General features: G+C 44.5%; 1 protein-coding gene across 1 annotated transcript; it reads right to left on the bottom strand.

Moving 5' to 3' along the window:
* Positions 1-7,170: 7,170 nt before the first annotated feature.
* LOC137792294 (uncharacterized) lies at positions 7,171-10,099 on the bottom strand. Its single transcript, XM_068587911.1, has 6 exons — positions 10,054-10,099; positions 9,561-9,902; positions 9,395-9,441; positions 9,223-9,316; positions 9,041-9,075; positions 7,171-7,318 (listed from the first exon to the last, which is right to left on the bottom strand). Exons 1-6 carry the CDS (start codon positions 10,097-10,099, stop codon positions 7,217-7,219), a joined length of 666 nt encoding a protein of 221 aa, XP_068444012.1. The 3' UTR covers positions 7,171-7,216.
* Positions 10,100-17,992: the final 7,893 nt, after the last annotated feature.

Below are 17,992 nucleotides of genomic sequence, written 5' to 3' on the forward strand. Positions count from 1 at the left end.
CATCCCTGTAGAGGGGCTTTCATTTGAAAGGGGCGGGTCTTGAATAGTTCAGGAAGCTCAAATCTTTCATCATCAAATAATCTGTACCAGAGACAATTTCAGCCGTCCGATGCGCTCAGCTGGTCCAACAGGCAGGAATCCAGTGTCGGACCGTCAGGGCCGGATAAGCCTAAACAGAATCACAAAGTATAAAATATATATTTTAATTTTGTAAATGTTTCATTTTTTTATAATTAAAAGTTATAGCTATTTTATTACGCTGCTGCTCATTGCCACACCAGTTTGTACCTTTCTACTGAGAGCAGATGAGAGCAGACGTTGACATGTCTCGTGAAGGTTACTGAGTCCATCAGTGATGAGTGGATTAGCAAAAAAAGTTGAATGGGTTGATATATATGTTGGAAACTTATGAAGTCGCATCATCATGATCGCTGCTGAAGACGTCCTGTGGTGCACAAACTAGACAATGGCTCCGTTTCCATTCATATATTTTTATACTATGCTATTCCATAAAGACGTCTATTCTAATTGAGTAAATGTTCTTCTGTTGCTCCATCTTCTTGGCATTTTAGGGGATCCTTGACTTGCAGTTGCAGCAGCCAGTTCATGAACACATGGATTCAGAGGTAGCAGATTTGTCAGCTCAACAGGGGTACTGTTACACCCAGACCTAGGTAGTTTGTGTTCAATGTTTGTTGTGTTGGCTGTCACTCACTGTGTCTCTCGTTTCAGACTCCACCCCCTCGTGTGCCAGCCTCATGTGTGATTGCAAGCCCCGCCCTCATTGTTTCCACCTGTGTCTCGTTCCCCTGTGTATTTAGTCTGCGTCTACCCTCTCTGTCTTGTGCCAGTGTATCATTTGATGTTAAGAACGTTTAGAGTAAAGACTTTTTTTTTTTGTAACAAACAACCTGGTCTCTCGTGTCTGCTTTTGGGTCCAACCTCCCATGGTCCTGGTCTTCCTAACAGTATACACTGGCCTAAGATGGACCCAGCAGACTCTGATCCTGTTCGTCAAGCCCTCGCTTCTCAAGGAGCTCTCGTGGGGCATCATGACCAGCTACTCAAGGATATGATGGAGGCTCTCAAGTCCCTCACCATTAATGTGGATCAGCTTGGACAGGAGCTCCGTCATGTGTCCAAGCAGATGCCTCTTTCAGTCCCGGAAGCTCCAGAGGTCCCGGCTCCATCTGTGCCGCCTATCCAGCCTGCCGTTGGTTGCTCCGGAGCGCTACGCTGGGGACATGCAGGTCTTTTCTGATGCAGTGCTCCTTAGTGTTCGACCAACAGCCCTCTAGGTATATGACCGATAGAGCGAGGATCGCTTTTGTTATGGGCTTACTTACTGGGAGAGCATTAGCCTGGGCCTCTAGCATATGGGATAGTCAGTCCCCCACTTTGTTCTCATTCCTGAGCTTCTCTGATGAGATGCGTAGGGTTTTTGATCACCCCGTTAGCGGTAAGGACATTGCCTCCTGTCGCTACGACAGGGCGCTCGCAGCGTGGCAGAGTTTTCTGTTGACTTTAGAACTGTAGCACAGGGGTCTGGGTGGTCTGATATATCTCTCCAGGGGGTTTTTCTCAGGGGACTAAATAACCCAGTGAGCGAGGAATTAGCAATAAGGGATGACTCGGAGAGTCTTGATGCCTTAATTGCACTTGCAGTCAGACTAGAGAACAGTTTAGGAGAGAGAGAACTAGTCGCCTTTTCAGCTTGCCAGCCCCCCCTTCCCTCGGGACAACCGGCCCAAGCCTCGACCGGAGCCCACTCCCCAGCCACCTTTCTACCGGTCCAGCCGCTGGGGTTTCTGCCGCTGCTGGCCTCTCCAGTCCCCACCTCTCGACAGAGGAACCCATGCAGATTGGGCGGACCAGCTTGACCCGTGAGGAGCGCTAGCGCCGCTTACGGGAGGGCAGGTGCATCTACTGCGGCCAGAGGGGCCACCTTATTGCCTCCTGCCCACTAAAAGACTGGGCTCATCAGTGAGGAGGACGACACTGGTGATCCGTACTACCCTGTCCGTAAGTCCCCTTCGTGTACTTCACAGGGTTTCTATCGCCTCCTCCACCGCCTTGCTTAGCCAGGAGGTGTTGGTGGATTCTGGTTCTGACGCAAACTTAATGGACTGCGGTTTGGCTCGCAGGCTAGGGTTGAGGGCCGCCTCCTCTCCAAACCCCTAGAAGCTAGCGCCCTTGATGGGCGTCTACTCTGCCGGGTAACCCACCGGACAACCCCTGTTCGGGTAACCTTTCCAGACCACTACACCGAGACCATCTGTTTCCACTTGTTCCAGTCCCTGCAACACCCCCTAATTCTAATTTTGGGCCATCCCTGGTTGACACAGCACAACCCCCACATGGACTGGGCTTCAGGGACGGTTATTGCATGGACGAAGGAATGTTCCGAGAGATGCTTCCCCACCAGAACATCCCAGACCTTACCCACGTCTCAGCCGATGCCTCCGCTGGATTCCAATTACCCGGACCTTTCCAAGGTGCCGGCATGTTACCATGACCTTCGGGAGGTATTTAATAAAGCCCGAGCCACCTCTCTGCCGCCGCATCGGGAGTATGACTGCGCCGTTGATCTGCTGCCGGGCTCTTCTCCTCCCAGAGGAAGGCTGTATTTCCTGTCTGCACCTGAGAGACAGGCTATGAAGAAGTATGTGACCTCTGCTTTGGCTGCTGGTTTGATCAGACCCTCTTCTTCTCCAGCGGGAGCAGGGTTTTTTTTTTTTTTGTCAGCAAGAAGGACAAGACCCTCCGTCCCTGTATTGATTACAGGGGTCTAAACGACATCACCATCAAGAACAGGTACCCCCTCCCTCTTATTTCGTCGGCATTTGATCTGCTACAAGGTGCTAAGATCTTTACCAAGCTTGATTTAAGAAATGCCTATCATCTGGTCAGAATTAGGGAGGGTGAGTGGAAGACTGCTTTCAACACCCCTAGTGGGCATTACGAATATCTCGTAATGCCCTTTGGTCTAACCAATGCTCCAGCTGTTTTTCAGGCCATGGCAAACGTTGTTCTCCGGGACCTGCTTAACATCTCTGTTTTTGTGTACTTGGATGATATTCTTGTCTTCTCCCCCGACGAGAAGACTCACCGAGATCACGTCAGACAAGTCCTCTGTCGCCTCCTCGACCATCAGCTATTTGTTAAGGCTGAGAAGTGTGAGTTTCATGTCTCCACTGTTTCGTTCCTGGGGTTTACTGTGTCCGACGGCAACGTGAGGATGGAACCGGAGAAGGTCGAGGCAGTCACAAGTTGGCCCACTCCTTGCAACCGCAAGGAGGTTCAACGGTTTTTGGGGTTTGCCAATTTTTATACGAGGTTTATTAGGAATTTTAGTTCTGTGGCTGCCCCTCTGCATGCACTAACCTCCTCTGCCAAGAGATTCCAGTGGAACCCCGCCGCTCGCTTCTTTAGTAGGTTCAACTTTTCCTTATCCTATCGCCCGGGCTCTAAGAATGTGAAACCTGACTCTCTGTCAAGGCTGTTTGACCCTGTTGCCTCCCCCAACTCTCCCTCATGCATACTGCCCCCTTCTTGCCTGGTGGGAGCTGTCACGTGGGACATCGAGGAGAGAGTAAGACAAGCTGCCACAGATGTCTCTGTTCCAGAGGGTTGTCCCTCCAGTAGGTTGTTTGTCCCCTCTTCTCTCCGACCTCAGGTCATCCAGTGGGCCCACTCTTCTCGAGTTTCCTGCCACCCCGGGGTTCAGAGGACGATGTTCGTTATCAAGCAGCGGTTCTGGTGGCCCGCAATGGAGAGGGAAGTAGGAGAGTATGTAGCGGCCTGTCAGGTGTGTGCATGGAATAAGGTTTCCCGATGCCCGCTGCCTGGTCTCCTACGGCCGATACCAGTTCCGCATCGCCCCTGGTCGGACATATTGCTAGACTTTGTTACTGGGCTTCCCCTGACAGAGGGTAACACCACAGTTCTCACTGTGGTGGACCGTTTCTCTAAGATGGTCCATTTCATTCCCCTGCCCAAGTTACCCTCCGCCAAGGAAACGGCGGAGGCTGTCCTGTCTCGTTTTCCGTCTCCATGGCTTCACTGCAGATGTGGTGTTGGACCGGGGCCCCCAGTTCATCTCCAAGTTCTGGAAGGAATTCTGCAGTCTCCTGAGGGCCACGGTCAGTCTGTCTTCTGGATACAATCCCCAGTCTAATGGTCAGACGGAGCGGCTAAACCAAGAGCTAGAGACTGGTCTCCGTTGCCTTGTGTCCCAAAACCCCACTTCCTGGAGCAGGCACCTCATTTGGGTTGAGTATGCGCACAACACTCTCCCCTCCTCATCGACTGGTCTCTCCCCTTTCCAGTGCGCCTATGGCTACCAGCCACCCCTGTTTCCTGCTCTGGAGAGAGTCTAGAGTGCCCTGGCCATGGTCCGTCGTTGCCGACGCACATGGGATTGAGCCCGCCAGACCCTCCTCAAAAGCGCTGCCCGATACAAGAGGACGGCGGTCTCAGGGCCCCAACTATCGGGTAGGCAAGAAGGTCTGGCTGTCTACACGGGACCTCCCTCTTCACGTTGAGTCCCGCAAGCTGGCTCCTCGGTTTGTGGGTCCCTTCCCTATTTCAAAGGTGATTAACCCGGTGGCCATGACCCTTAAACTCCCGAGACCCATGAGGGTCCACCCAACGTTTCATGTGGGCTGGCTAAAGCCAGCCAAGGAGAGCTCTTTGGATCCTACCACCAGACCTCCACTACTGCCCCAGATCATTGATGGCGGCCCAACCTACACGGTCAAGCGGCTTTTGGCAGTCCGGGGCCGCGGCCGACAGTACCTCGTGGATTGGGAGGGGTACGGCCCCGAGGAGAGGTCTTGGGAGAAGGCCAGCAACATTCTGTGCCCAGACCTCATCAGAGGTTCCCTGAGGAACCTGGGCCGTCAGGTGCCGGCCTTAGAAGGGGGGGTACTGTTACACCCAGACCTGGGTAGTTTGTGTTCAATGTTTGTTGTGTTGGCTGTCACTCACTGTGTCTCTCGTTTCAGACTCCACCCCCTCGTGTGCCAGCCTCATGTGTAATTGCAAGCCCCGCCCTCATTGTTTCCACCTGTGTCTCGTTCCCCTGTGTATTTAGTCTGCATCTACCCTCTGTCTTGTGCCAGTGTATCATTTGATGGTACGAACGTTTAGAGTAAAGACTGTTTTTCGCAACAAACAACCTGGTCTCTCGTGTCTGATTTTGGGTCCAACCTCCCATGGTCCTGGTCTTCCGAAGAAAACCTGCATCTGTTGAGCAGTGAAGCTGCATGAGGATGACGCTGTCATCTGGCAAGTGTGAGGCTGATTAGGGCATTTCTTCTCAAGCAGGATGAAATGAATGAAAAGTACTTTATTAATCTCCAAAGAGAAGGTTTTTTTTGTCATAGTAGCAGCATCCCACACTTACAGACATCCAATGTAATAAACTAAGCTGAACACACAAATAAAAATAAATAAGAACAGGGATAACAGATACATACAAAAATAAGAAATATATATATATTAGGCCTGTCTCCAGGCCTGAAAGCAGCTTTCTTCTTAAGAAGAGCCTTCAGGTCCTTGGTGATCCAGGGCTTGTTGTTGGGACAGCAGCGCACAGTTCGGGATGGGATGGTGGTGTGTTCACAGAATTTGATGTATTCTGTGACACAGTCTGTCATGCTGTTGATGTCCTCCCCATGTGGTCCGCACAGCACCAGTCAGTTGACTCGAAGCAGTCCTGGAGGGCTTCATCAGCCTCCGGAGACCACCTCCACACAGTCCTGGTGGTCACAGGCAGCCTCTTCACCAGAGGAAAATACTTAGGAGTCAGCAGGACCAGGTCATGATCAGATCTGCCAAGGGGGGGGGAAGGGCAGTGGCGCTGTATGCATCCTTAGTAATTGCATACAGAAAGTCCAGAGTTTTATTATTCCATGTGGGGCAGTCTACATATTGTTGAAAAGTTGGCAGAACTTTGCCCAGGGCGGTGTGATTAAAGTCACCAGTAATAGTCAAAAAGGCACCAGGCTGATGATTCAGCAGTCCAGATACAGTGGAGTGGATGGTGTTCACTGCTTCCTCAGCGTCAGCTGATGGCAGCACAAAGAAGAGGACGGTTTGAGAAAAGATTGAGATTCTGCCTCGTTCTAAAAGTCTGTTCATCTTTTAGAGAAAGTATGAACGCTTTTGTTTGCTTGTGGTTTCATTGCAGAGAGCTAAAGACCAGTCTTCCTGTGGCTTCCACTGGTACACAAAGTGTTCACCGCAGTGGAAAATAATGGAGGGGGGGACCAACAAATACGAAAGCTTCCTCTTTGTTTTTCATACACACATTCACTTCATCAGTTTACAATAGAGTTTAGAGTAGAGTCTAACATCTTTAAAGGTCAGCATATCCAGTCAAATTGAGAAAAAGACAGTCTAAGAAAATACTACAATTACTTTCACATTTCACTTTTCAATTATACTATTTTGCATCTATTTGATTTATTCTTCCATTCTGTACAAATACAAAGGCTTTTATTCCAAATCAAGCTGGTCAGTTTGTAGTTTTCTGCTCTTCATACGTCGCTGCAGAGCTTTGACTTGTGACCGAGTGCTCAGACCACTCTGCTGCCTCTTCCTGTGAAGCCATGATTCATATCTGGCTCTCCGTATGAGTAAGTCAGCATGCGGAGAGCAGCTGAAGACGTTTGTGTAGATGGAGGAGTGGAGTGATTAACGCTATAAGAGATTTTAATGTTTTATAGGAACGCTGCTCTTCTTCGTCTCTGTGGAAATTCAGTATTTTGATGTTCATGATCACTGCTGAAGACGTCCTGTGGTGCAGACAGTAGCCCCGTTTTCATACACATATTTTAATGCACATTTCGAAGTATCACAAGTCTGAATGCTGCAGCAGGTTTGGTTGTCTCAGCTTCCCTTCACGGTTTCCACAGAGCATTGACTTCATGATTGTAACCTCAGTGGTATCAAACCACACTGCACTGTCTCTTCCTGTCAAACAAGATGTTTACGTCCGTCCCTCCACAACAACAAAGTCCTTTCTGACTCCTCCTCCATCACACATTGACTATTCTTCCCCTCAGACAGCAAGAGAAGTATCAACACTTTGACTGAGAGACAGAAAGAAACACCAGAAAATACAGAATATTGATTCAGATTGTATTTGTTGCCAGTGTCTCCTTCCACACAGTCACACCAGTAGATTACAACAATGCAGCATTAGTTGTGTCTATCTGGTGGCAGCATACACAACGTTCGACTCCATCTCTCTGTCGCGTGCAGGCCGCCGGCTTCTCTTTGGTTTTGGCCTCAGTTCCTCTGATCCCAGATCCTGTAACGAGTCAGTGTCACACGCTGAATCACACACACAATCTGAGGTTGAGATTAATATGTGTGTAAACATAGTAAAGTCTTTTACATACGAAGAAACATGATTTATTTTCGTCCTTCACATTTTGCCATGCGTATGAGCAATCCCATGCTACTTATTTCTATCTTAAAAATGTAAGGGTTTTAATTCAAAACAATAATTTGGACCATTGTTATGACTTTAGAGACAACCCAAAAGCTTCAAAACGTGCTCTTGTTAAATAATAAGTTATATTATTTGCACGTTGTTTGAACATTTAATGCCTCTGGCAATGTTTGCTCTATTAAATCATATTCTGGAAATCAAATGAGCAGATTCAGAAAACTTTAAAATAACATTTTTAATTAATATTTTAATTTCTATTGCACCAGCGCTCTCGACCCTCCTCCTCCGTGCCGTGCGTCGGCTCTTCTAGATACAGTTTTACATTTTTAGGGTGTGAGCGACTGATGTCGTCAGTCCGAGAGGACTCTATTGAAACTATAAGGGGTATTATTAGTATTATTCCAATGATCCTTCCTTTTGTACATTGGGCACCTTTATGGGGGACTTGTCATAATCCAAAACTCATCAAATTTGGAATGTTTGTCAGGTCTGGTGAAAATAGCCATCTGATATAGGCGCAAAAAAAAGTACCAAAAAATGTCCCTCTAGCGCCCCCTAGAAGTTTGACTGGCGACGCCCCTCGCCCAGATTGTCCAATTGACTTGAAAAAATTCACACATGTCCAGCTCCACCTGCTCTACAAAAAAGCCTCTCAGACCCATGAAGTCAGCCTCCCAAAATGTTCCGCCATTTTGAATTTTGTCAAAAACACGTTTTTGCACTTTTATCCTAGAACGCTTGGTCCGATTCATACCAAACTTTCTGTACTTCATGAATGGAGCTGTAACTTTAAGACGTTGTTGAAAGATTTTGTATATCTTATTCCGTTGAGGAAATTCAGACCAATTAACCTCTTAAGGGCGTGTCTTATGTTTTAAGACTCATAACATTAAAACTATATGGACTAATGACTCCAAACCTTTTATGAATGTGCACATTGCATCCCTTAACATGCAATAAATCAGTCGTGCAATTCAAACATTAGGGGGCGCTACAGTAATTCGGGCCATTTGGGATTTTTGGCGAATCTGTCATCTTTCGCCTTTTTTTGCCTTTCTTCTAAATGTATCTCCTCCTACAATTTTTATTCCGATTGACTTCAATTCTGTTCAGGGATGATCTAAAGACCTGCAGGCATATATATGAAGTAATTAAAGCTGCTAGCAGCTGTGAGCGGGTCCTCGCTCTATTCGGGATGTCGGAGGGCGCCGAAGGGTCGCAGAGCACGTCCGGCCGGGAATGTTTTGCCGAGAACGTGCGCCAAGTGGGTGTATGTTCCTGGCCGAGCAAGCCATATATATATATATATATTTAAAAAAAATAAATTCTTATTGCATATGAAACGCGGCGCAAAAACGCTATGAAACGCCATTATCGATGAAACAAGAGCCTGGAGGGGAGACATCAGGATACAGGACTCGTAAGACATGCAGAAAAAGTCTTAATCATTTTAATTTTAGGTAAAAAAAATAGGACTATTTTCTTTTTGATGCTATCTGCAGCAGCTCGGGACAAACAGACTGATCATGTGTTTAAAACAATAAGATAGAGTTTAGTGAAGGTAATGGTTTAGTTCACCTCGTTTCCTTCTGGCTGCGGTTTGTCTTTCACAGCTAAAAAGCAAAAACACAAAAGTTTTATTAGTTAACTATTACTGATATATGTGTATAGAACAACACAACATAAATCGATGCTGCTATATGTGTATAGCTTGTTTTGGATGTGTCCATTGTGTGCAACACAACATGAATCTATTGCACCTGTCTGAAGTTTCAGGACTATGACGACTATCGTGAGGAACACAGACAGACCGGCCAGCATCACACTCATCAGCTCTGTTGTTCCATCAGGTTCCTCTGCAAGAAAAGTCATGAGACAGTTGTTTAAAATATAATTACTGGCTGTGATGACTGCACAGTGAAGAAGGAGAACCTTACTTTCAATCTCAGAATTCATTTCCCCGTCGGATTCACCATCACCTAACAAAAAAACATGGTGATGTATGATACATATCACACATGTTGTTTTTTGTCTTTTTCCTAACAATATAGTTGAGATGTACTATAAATATAAGGAAAAGGTTTAAATACAATCTTACCTTGAACGATCAAATGGGTTAGATCGGTAAGGATTGTGTGTTTGTCTACGTAGAATCCACAGAAATATCGTCCAGAGTCAGATGAATCCACTCGCTTGATCTTAAGAAAGACATTGGAGATGTTGGCGCTCATTTCAAATCCATGTTGGAATCCATCACAGAACGAAGCGTTGCTTTTAAACCCGTATATAGAAGAGATGCAGCTGAGCTCGGACCTGTTGCTCAGTCTGAACCACTCTATGAAAGTTGGGTTGCTGGAAATGTTGTCGCATGTCAGAGTGACTTCTTCACCCGGCTGGACCTCCAGAGTCTGAGACTCAGAGACAGAGACAGAGATCCAGCCTGAAACACACAGCAGAGACAACGAGAGATTTACTTCTCAGCTATGAAACCTCAAAACACTTCAAATGAGATCAATACCACCAGTTTGAAAGTAGTTTCTGGGTAACATTGAAGTTAAAATAGTATTTGCTATTTCAATATTGGTACTTACTGAGGCTGCTGAGCAGCAAGGCGGTTATTAGGTTGAAGCTCTCCATTGTGCATTCACCCGTGCTGCAGCAAGGGCGCTCTACATCCCTGTAGAGGGGCTTTCATTTGAAAGGGGCGGGTCTTGAATAGTTCAGGAAGCTCAAATATTTCATCATCAAATAATCTGTACCAGAGGCAATTTCAGCCGTCTGATGCGCTCAGCTGGTCCAACAGGCAGGAATCCAGTGTCGGGCCGTCAGGGCCGGATAAGCCTTCTCTGCCTGAATAGAATCACAAAGTTTAATTATATATATATATATATATATATATATATATATATATATATATATATATATATATATATATATATATATATATTAGGGCTTTGAAATGATTGAAAATTTTAATCAGATTAATCACAGGTTTCTGTGGATTAATCATGACTAATCATGATTAATCACATATTACCGATATTCTCGGTATATTTTTGTAAAAACAAAATGATTTATGATAAAAGACTGATATATACATTGTCATTTATACGTTGGGCTGCTGTTGTAAACAATGCAACTGTAAGCTTTTATATGAAAGCTATGTTCAAGTGTGTTTTCGGGGGTTTTATTTTGAAGGGGGAAACGGAAGCAGAGATGTTGAGAAATGTTTGTGGTCAAAGAGGAAAAAGACGAGAATAAAGAACTGGCCGATTTGGTTGAACGACCGATCCTCGTGTTCGTATTTTACAGTATAGGCGCAAGATAAACCCTCGGCTACATTGGTGGCAGCGGTGGGATTGTCTTGCGCCTAAGAAAACCGTCGGGAGAAAATCAAGACACCGCTAAGAAAAAGGCAGTTTGCTGAAGTGAGCTAGTGAGCTAACGTTAGCCACTGCTAGCATTTAGCTGAAATTTGGACCATGTGCAAGTCAGAGATTCCATGCTGTGTCTGCTGGGAGACACCTCAAATGTCATCACGTTAGTGACGGAAAAAGAAGAAAACCAAGAGGGAAAAAAAAACGCTGTAATGTGGAAGTACGAACTGCTCGTTTTTAATGTGCGACGCGGAGAGCGATCGTCTGCCAGCAAGGCCAGGATCGACCTGCTGCCGCCATTTGCCGTCGAGGGGCGGACTTCCCCTGCTGGGCCAGACGGTGTGAAGGCGGCCTTGGAGGTGACTATGAGAATGATCTGACACGGAAATCACCAACGCGGCTGACCAGGACTGTTTTATCTGGCGGGATAGCCTGCTGAAGGCTGTGCAAACCGACTATTCTGCAATAAAGAAGAAATTGACCGGCAAGCGGCGGCCCTGTTGGCAGACGGGGTAATTGAAGAGAGCTGCAGTTCTCTGGAGCTCCACGGACCGGAGCAGGTTCCTCATGAAGATAGACTTTAAACCGTATACTGTGCCTATGGGTTCTTCAAGTAGCCACCCGGCTTCTGCTCACTGTGCTCCTTCGCTTCAGGACGAGGGGGCACCAGAGGGGGACTGTGGGGTTGAGGAGCCATGGATCGCTGGCGACACAGGAACTGTTTTAGCTATCGGCATCAGTGAGCCATAACCGACTGTTACTTGTTCTGGGAGGGTGGTGAAACCACTTGGTCACTTATTGTTTACTGATATGAGAGTATTGAATGTGTAACTACGATGTTAACATGATTTCCTTATTGTAGCAGCACATGCTCTATATGTATGGTGTGTCTAAACGCTATGGCGTATCAGCTATATGTCTGGTGTGCGTTGACTAGCGGGGCATACTTACGAGAGGCTGTACAGTTACATGGTGGGGATATGTTTACTGGTCAATTTTGTGTTATTAATACATGTTTTCTTTATTAGCAGCACATGCTTGTATGGCGTGTCCTTGACGCTATGGTGTATCAGCTGTATGTCTGGTGTACGTTGGGATTAGCGGGGCATACTTACTGGAGGCTGTGCAGTTGGGTGAAGGAGACATGTAAACGGTTTACTGGTCAACTTGAGTTATTAAGACAAGTTGTTACTAAGTTTTGGGACATTTTTTTGTTGCATTTCGAGTGTTTTGAAACGGGGACGTTTCTTTCAGGAGGAGGCGAGGTATGTAAGCTTTTATTTGGAAGCTATGTTCAAGTGTGTTTTCGGGGGTTTTATTTTGAAGGGGGAAACGGAAGCAGAGATGTTGAGAAATGTTTGTGGTCAAAGAGGAAAAAGACGAGAATAAAGAACTGGCCGATTTGGTTGAACGACCGATCCTCGTGTTTGTATTTTACAGTATAGGCGCAAGATAAACCCTCGGCTACACAACTATAGGCCGTAAGGTGAACCCCGTTATCGTTTCATCCTGCTCCACAGTCATCTACACGATCTTTAGCTCATAAAAAAGTTGTGCTTAACTACCAAAAAAAAGTTTGTCGTTGCAATTCCAGTTGATTATTGATGCGGCGATGTTTTATATTTTAATTATATTTATAATAAAAAGTTATAGCTATTTTATTTCATTACGCTGCTGCTCATTGCCATTTCTTCTGTTCTCTCCACATCGAGAGTCATCCCACCACTCCTACTGTCATTTAATAACATGACTGATTGTCTGCTATGTATTAATGGTGTGAAGGGCACTGGGCCAGTCACACCAGTTTGTACCTTTCTACTCAGAGCAGACGTTGACATGTCTCGTGAAGGTTACTGAGTCCATCAGTGATGAGTGGATTAGCAAAAAGAGTTGAATGGGTTGATATATATGTTGGAAACTTATGAAGCAGCATCATCATGATCACTGCTGAAGACGTCCTGTGGTGCACAGACTAGACAATGACTCCATTTCCATACATATATTCTTATACTATGATGCTATTCCATAAAGACGTCTATTCTAATTGAGTAAATGTTCTTCTGTTGCTCCATCTTCTTGGCATTTTTGGGAATCCTTGACTTGCAGTTGCAGCAGCCAGTTCATGAACATGTAACCAGAATAATTTAATCTGGGATCTTAATTATTATGTTTTGAACTACGTTACTGTCCCCTTAAGTGAGGTCGACAGGTTGTCACACAGCTGTTTTCCTCTGTACACAGAAAACAGCCAGGAGAGTCAATCTTCTCTGTAATATACAATCTTTGTTACTTCATGCACAGAGATTGATAGAAGTGATCATCCATCTCTTAATAGAGGATCTTTGTTTTTTTTTAACGTCTGCTTTTCCGTATGGTAGGAGTTAGGAGGAGGAAAAGATTTGTTTGATACCTACAGATAAAAGTTAGTAAATTTAAATTGAATGTCTACGACGAGTCATTGAAGAGCTGCAGTTTCGCCCAGAGATAGTTAGAATTTTGAATATTTGATATCCTGGTGAGTTGGTTGATGTTAAACGCTTGTACCGTCGTGTGTTAGCTTCGTTAGCAGGAATGCTTGATGATATGTTGGAAGTAAATTTTGTATTCTACTAAAACCAGTCAGGATAAATCTGAACGGGATACAAAGAACATTTATGAAGGTGTAATGATTGTAATTGAATGCGTTGAGTTATGTATGTTTGCTAATTAGTTTCTATATTGTGTGTGAAGTTTATAGCCAGGCAGTCGCAGGCCCAGTTGAATGAGTTGTCTTAGTAATGAACTATTGTCCTGCGCCTGTGCATAGGCTGTTTTTTTTTTTGTATAGTTCTTCGTTGGAACCAGAGGTGTCGTCCATCCACAGTCCTGCATGCCATCACTCACCCCATCTTCATTCATCCCACCATCTACCTTCACCTGAAGAAATCACCATTCATCTCAACATCCCAGTTCACCTGGAGTCCATTTCGCGGGACATTGTTGTGCACAGGGGGGGCGGTAGGACATTTGAGAGCTCAGGATTTTTTTTATTTGAATGATCAATTGTTGTATTATAGGTTGTCATATTGTTGTCTAATTAAATCTGATGTTGTGCGCGTAATTCGGGGTGGATCTTTCTTGTCTGTACAGCCATCAGACGAGTGACATATTAACCAATCTCCTCATCGAACCTGAATAAAATTTAGATAATTCCCCTATCTTCTGTCTATTCTGCATTGTCTCTGAAGCAACAGCTGCAGAGGGGTTACAAACACATGGATTCAGAGGTAGCAGATTTGTCAGCTCAACAGGGTGCAGTCAGAGGCAGATGAGGCAGAGCCTTTTTACTTGTTGATGGCAGGTGAGGCTCTGTGTCGACACCAGATACTGCTGAGTTATCGCTTAGAAGTGGTGACCCAACAAACCTGCATCTGTTGAGCAGTGAAGCTGCATGAGGATGACGCTGTCATCTGGCAAGTGTGAGGCTGATCAGGGCATTTCTTCTCAAGCAGGATGTTGATGATGTCGTACAGGTGAACAAGCAAAATGAGCATGAGAATATATGTCAGTATCGTCTGCAAAGAAGGGGACGGTTTAAGAAAAGATTGAGCTTCTGCCTCGTTCTAAAAGTCTGTTCATCTTTTAGAGAAAGTATGAACGCTTTTGTTTTCTTGTGGTTTCATTGCAGAGAGCTGAAGACCAGTCTTCCTGTGGCTTCCACTGGTACACAAAGTGTTCACCGCAGTGGAAAATAATGGAGGGGGCGGTGGGGGACCAACAAATACGAAAGCTTCCTCTTTGTTTTTCATACACACATTCACTTCATCAGTTTACAATAGAGTTTAGAGTCTAACATCTTTAAAGGTCAGCACATCCAGTCAAATTGAGAAAAAGACAGTCTAAGAAAATACTACAATTACTTTCACATTTCACTTTTCAATCATACTATTTTGCATATATTTGATTTATTCTTCCATTCTGTACAAATACAAAGGCTTTTATTCCAAATCAAGCTGGTCAGTTTGTAGTTTTCTGCTCTTCATACGTCGCTGCAGAGCTTTGACTTGTGACCGAGTGCTCAGACCACTCTGCTGCCTCTTCCTGTGAAGCCATGATTCATATCTGGCTCTCCGTATGAGTAAGTCAGCATGCGGAGAGCAGCTGAAGACGTTTGTGTAGATGGAGGAGTGGAGTGATTAACGCTATAAGAGATTTTAATGTTTTATAGGAACGCTGCTCTTCTTCGTCTCTGTAGAAATTCATTATTTTGATGTTCATGATCACTGCTGAAGACGTCCTGTGGTGCAGACAGTAGCCCCGTTTTCATACATATATTTTTTGCACATTTCGAAGTATCACAAGTCTGAATGCTGCAGCAGGTTTGGTTGTCTCAGCTTCCCCTCACGGTTTCCACAGAGCATTGACTTCATGATTGTAACCTCAGTGGTATCAAACCACACTGCACTGTCTCTTCCTGTCAAACAAGACGTTTATGTCCGTCCCTCCACAACAACAAAGTCCTTTCTGACTCCTCCTCCATCACACATTGACTATTCTTCCCCTCAGACAGCGAGAGAAGTATCGACACTTTGACTGAGAGACAGAAAGAAACACCAGAAAATACAGAATATTGATTCAGATTGTATTTGTTGCCAGTGTCTCCTTCCACACAGTCACACCAGTAGATTACAACAATGCAGCATTAGTTGTGTCTATCTGGTGGCAGCATACACAACGTTCGACTCCATCTCTCTGTCGCGTGCAGGCCGCCGGCTTCTCTTTGGTTTTGGCCTCAGTTCCTCTGATCCCAGATCCTGTAACGAGTCAGTGTCACACGCTGAATCACACGCACAATCTGAGGTTGAGATTATTATGAGTGTAAACATAGTAAAGTCTTTTACATACAAAAAAAAACATGATTTATTTTCGTCCTTCACATTTTGGCATGCGTATCATTAATCTCATGCTACTTATTTCTATCTTAAAAATGTAAGGGTTTTAATTCAAAACAATAATTTGGACCGTTGTTATGACTTTAGAGACGACCCAAAAGCTTCAAAACGTGCTCTTGTTAAATAATAAGTTATATTATTTGCACGTTGTTTGAACATTTAATGCCTCTGGCAATGTTTGCTCTATTAAATCATATTCTGGAAATCAAATGAGCAGATTCAGAAAACTTTAAAATAACATTTTTAATTAATATTTTAATTTCTATTGCACCAGCGCTCTCGACCCTCCTCCTCCGTGCCGTGCGTCGGCTCTTCTAGATACAGTTTTACATTTTTAGGGTGTGAGCGACTGATGTCGTCAGTCCGAGAGGACTCTATTGAAACTATAAGGGGTATTATTAGTATTATTCCAATGATCCTTACTTTTGTACATTGGGCGCCTTTATGGGGGACTTGTCATAATCCAAAACTCATCAAATTTGGAATGTTTGTCAGGTCTGGTGAAAATAGCCATCTGATATAGGCGCAAAAAAAAGTACCAAAAAATGTCCCTCTAGCGCCCCCTAGAAGTTTGACTGGCGACGCCCCTCGCCCAGATTGTCCAATTGACTTGAAAAAATTCACACATGTCCAGCTCCACCTGCTCTACAAAAAAGCCTCTCAGACCCATGAAGTCAGCCTCCCAAAATGTTCCGCCATTTTGAATTTTGTGAAAAACACGTTTTTGCACATTTATCCTAGAACGCTTGGTCCGATTCATACCAAACTTTCTGTACTTCATGAATGGAGCTGTAACTTTAAGACGTTGTTGAAAGATTTTGTATATCTTATTCCGTTGAGGAAATTCAGACCAATTAACCTCTTAAGGGCGTGTCTTATGTTTTAAGACTCATAACGTTAAAACTATATGGACTAATGACTCCAAACCTTTTATGAATGTGCACATTGCATCCCTTAACATGCAATAAATCAGTCGTGCAATTCAAACATTAGGGGGCGCGACAGTAATTCGGGCCATTTGGGATTTTTGGCGAATCTGTCATCTTTCGCCTTTTTTTGCCTTTCTTCTAAATGTATCTCCTCCTAGAATTTTTATTCCGATTGACTTCAATTCTGTTCAGGGATGATCTAAAGACCTGCAGGCATATATATGAAGTAATTAAAGCTGCTAGCAGCTGTGAGCGGGTCCTCGCTCTATTCGGGATGTTGGAGGGCGCCGAAGGGTCGCAGAGCACGTCCGGCCGGGAATGTTTTGCCGAGAACGTGCGCCAAGTGGGTGTATGTTCCTGGCCGAGCAAGCCATATATATATATATATATTTAAAAAAAATAAATTCTTATTGCATATGAAACGCGGCGCAAAAACGCTATGAAACGCCATTATCGATGAAACAAGAGCCTGGAGGGGAGACATCAGGATACAGGACTCGTAAGACATGCAGAAAAAGTCTTAATCATTTTAATTTTAGGTAAAAAAATAGGACTATTTTCTTTTTGATGCTATCTGCAGCAGCTCGGGACAAACAGACTGATCATGTGTTTAAAACAATAAGATAGAGTTTAGTGAAGGTAATGGTTTAGTTCACCTCGTTTCCTTCTGGCTGCGGTTTGTCTTTCACAGCTAAAAAGCAAAAACACAAAAGTTTTATTAGTTAACTATTACTGATATATGTGTATAGAACAACACAACATAAATCGATACTGCTATATGTGTATAGCTTGTTTTGGATGTGTCCATTGTGTGCAACACAACATGAATCTATTGCACCTGTCTGAAGTTTCAGGACTACGACGACTATCGTGAGGAACACAGACAGACCGGCCAGCATCACACTCATCAGCTTTGTTGTTCCATCAGGTTCCTCTGCAAGAAAAGTCATGAGACAGTTGTTTAAAATATAATTACTGGCTGTGATGACTGCACAGTGAAAAAGGAGAACCTTACTTTCAATCTCAGAATTTATTTCCCCGTCGGATTCACCATCAACTAACAAAAAAACATGGTGATGTATGATACATATCACACATATTGCTTTTAGTTTTTTTGTACTGTAAATATGAGGAAAAGACCACAATCTTACCTTGAACGATCAAATTGGTTACATTGGTAAAGATTGTGTGTTTGTCTCCGTAGAATCCACAGAAATATCGTCCAGAGTCAGATGAATCCACTCGCTTGATCTTAAGAAAGACATTGGAGATGTTGGCGCTCATTTCAAATCC

Source organism: Clinocottus analis, unplaced genomic scaffold (assembly GCF_023055335.1).
Source record: "Clinocottus analis isolate CAN_PGR_092001 unplaced genomic scaffold, fCliAna1.0.p SCAF_21, whole genome shotgun sequence".
NCBI lineage: Eukaryota > Metazoa > Chordata > Actinopteri > Perciformes > Cottidae > Clinocottus > Clinocottus analis.

Excerpts from the sequence above, each read along its gene's own strand:
- LOC137792294 (XM_068587911.1), bottom strand. The coding sequence starts at position 10,099 with ATGGAGAGCTTCAACCTAATAACCGCCTTGCTGCTCAGCAGCCTCA. Across the intron at positions 9,442-9,560 it reads AACCCATTTGATCGTTCAAG|GTGATGGTGAATCCGACGGG; the intron begins GTAAGATTGTAT and ends TTTTTTTGTTAG. Across the intron at positions 9,317-9,394 it reads ATTCTGAGATTGAAAGTAAG|GAACCTGATGGAACAACAGA; the intron begins GTTCTCCTTCTT and ends TTTCTTGCAGAG.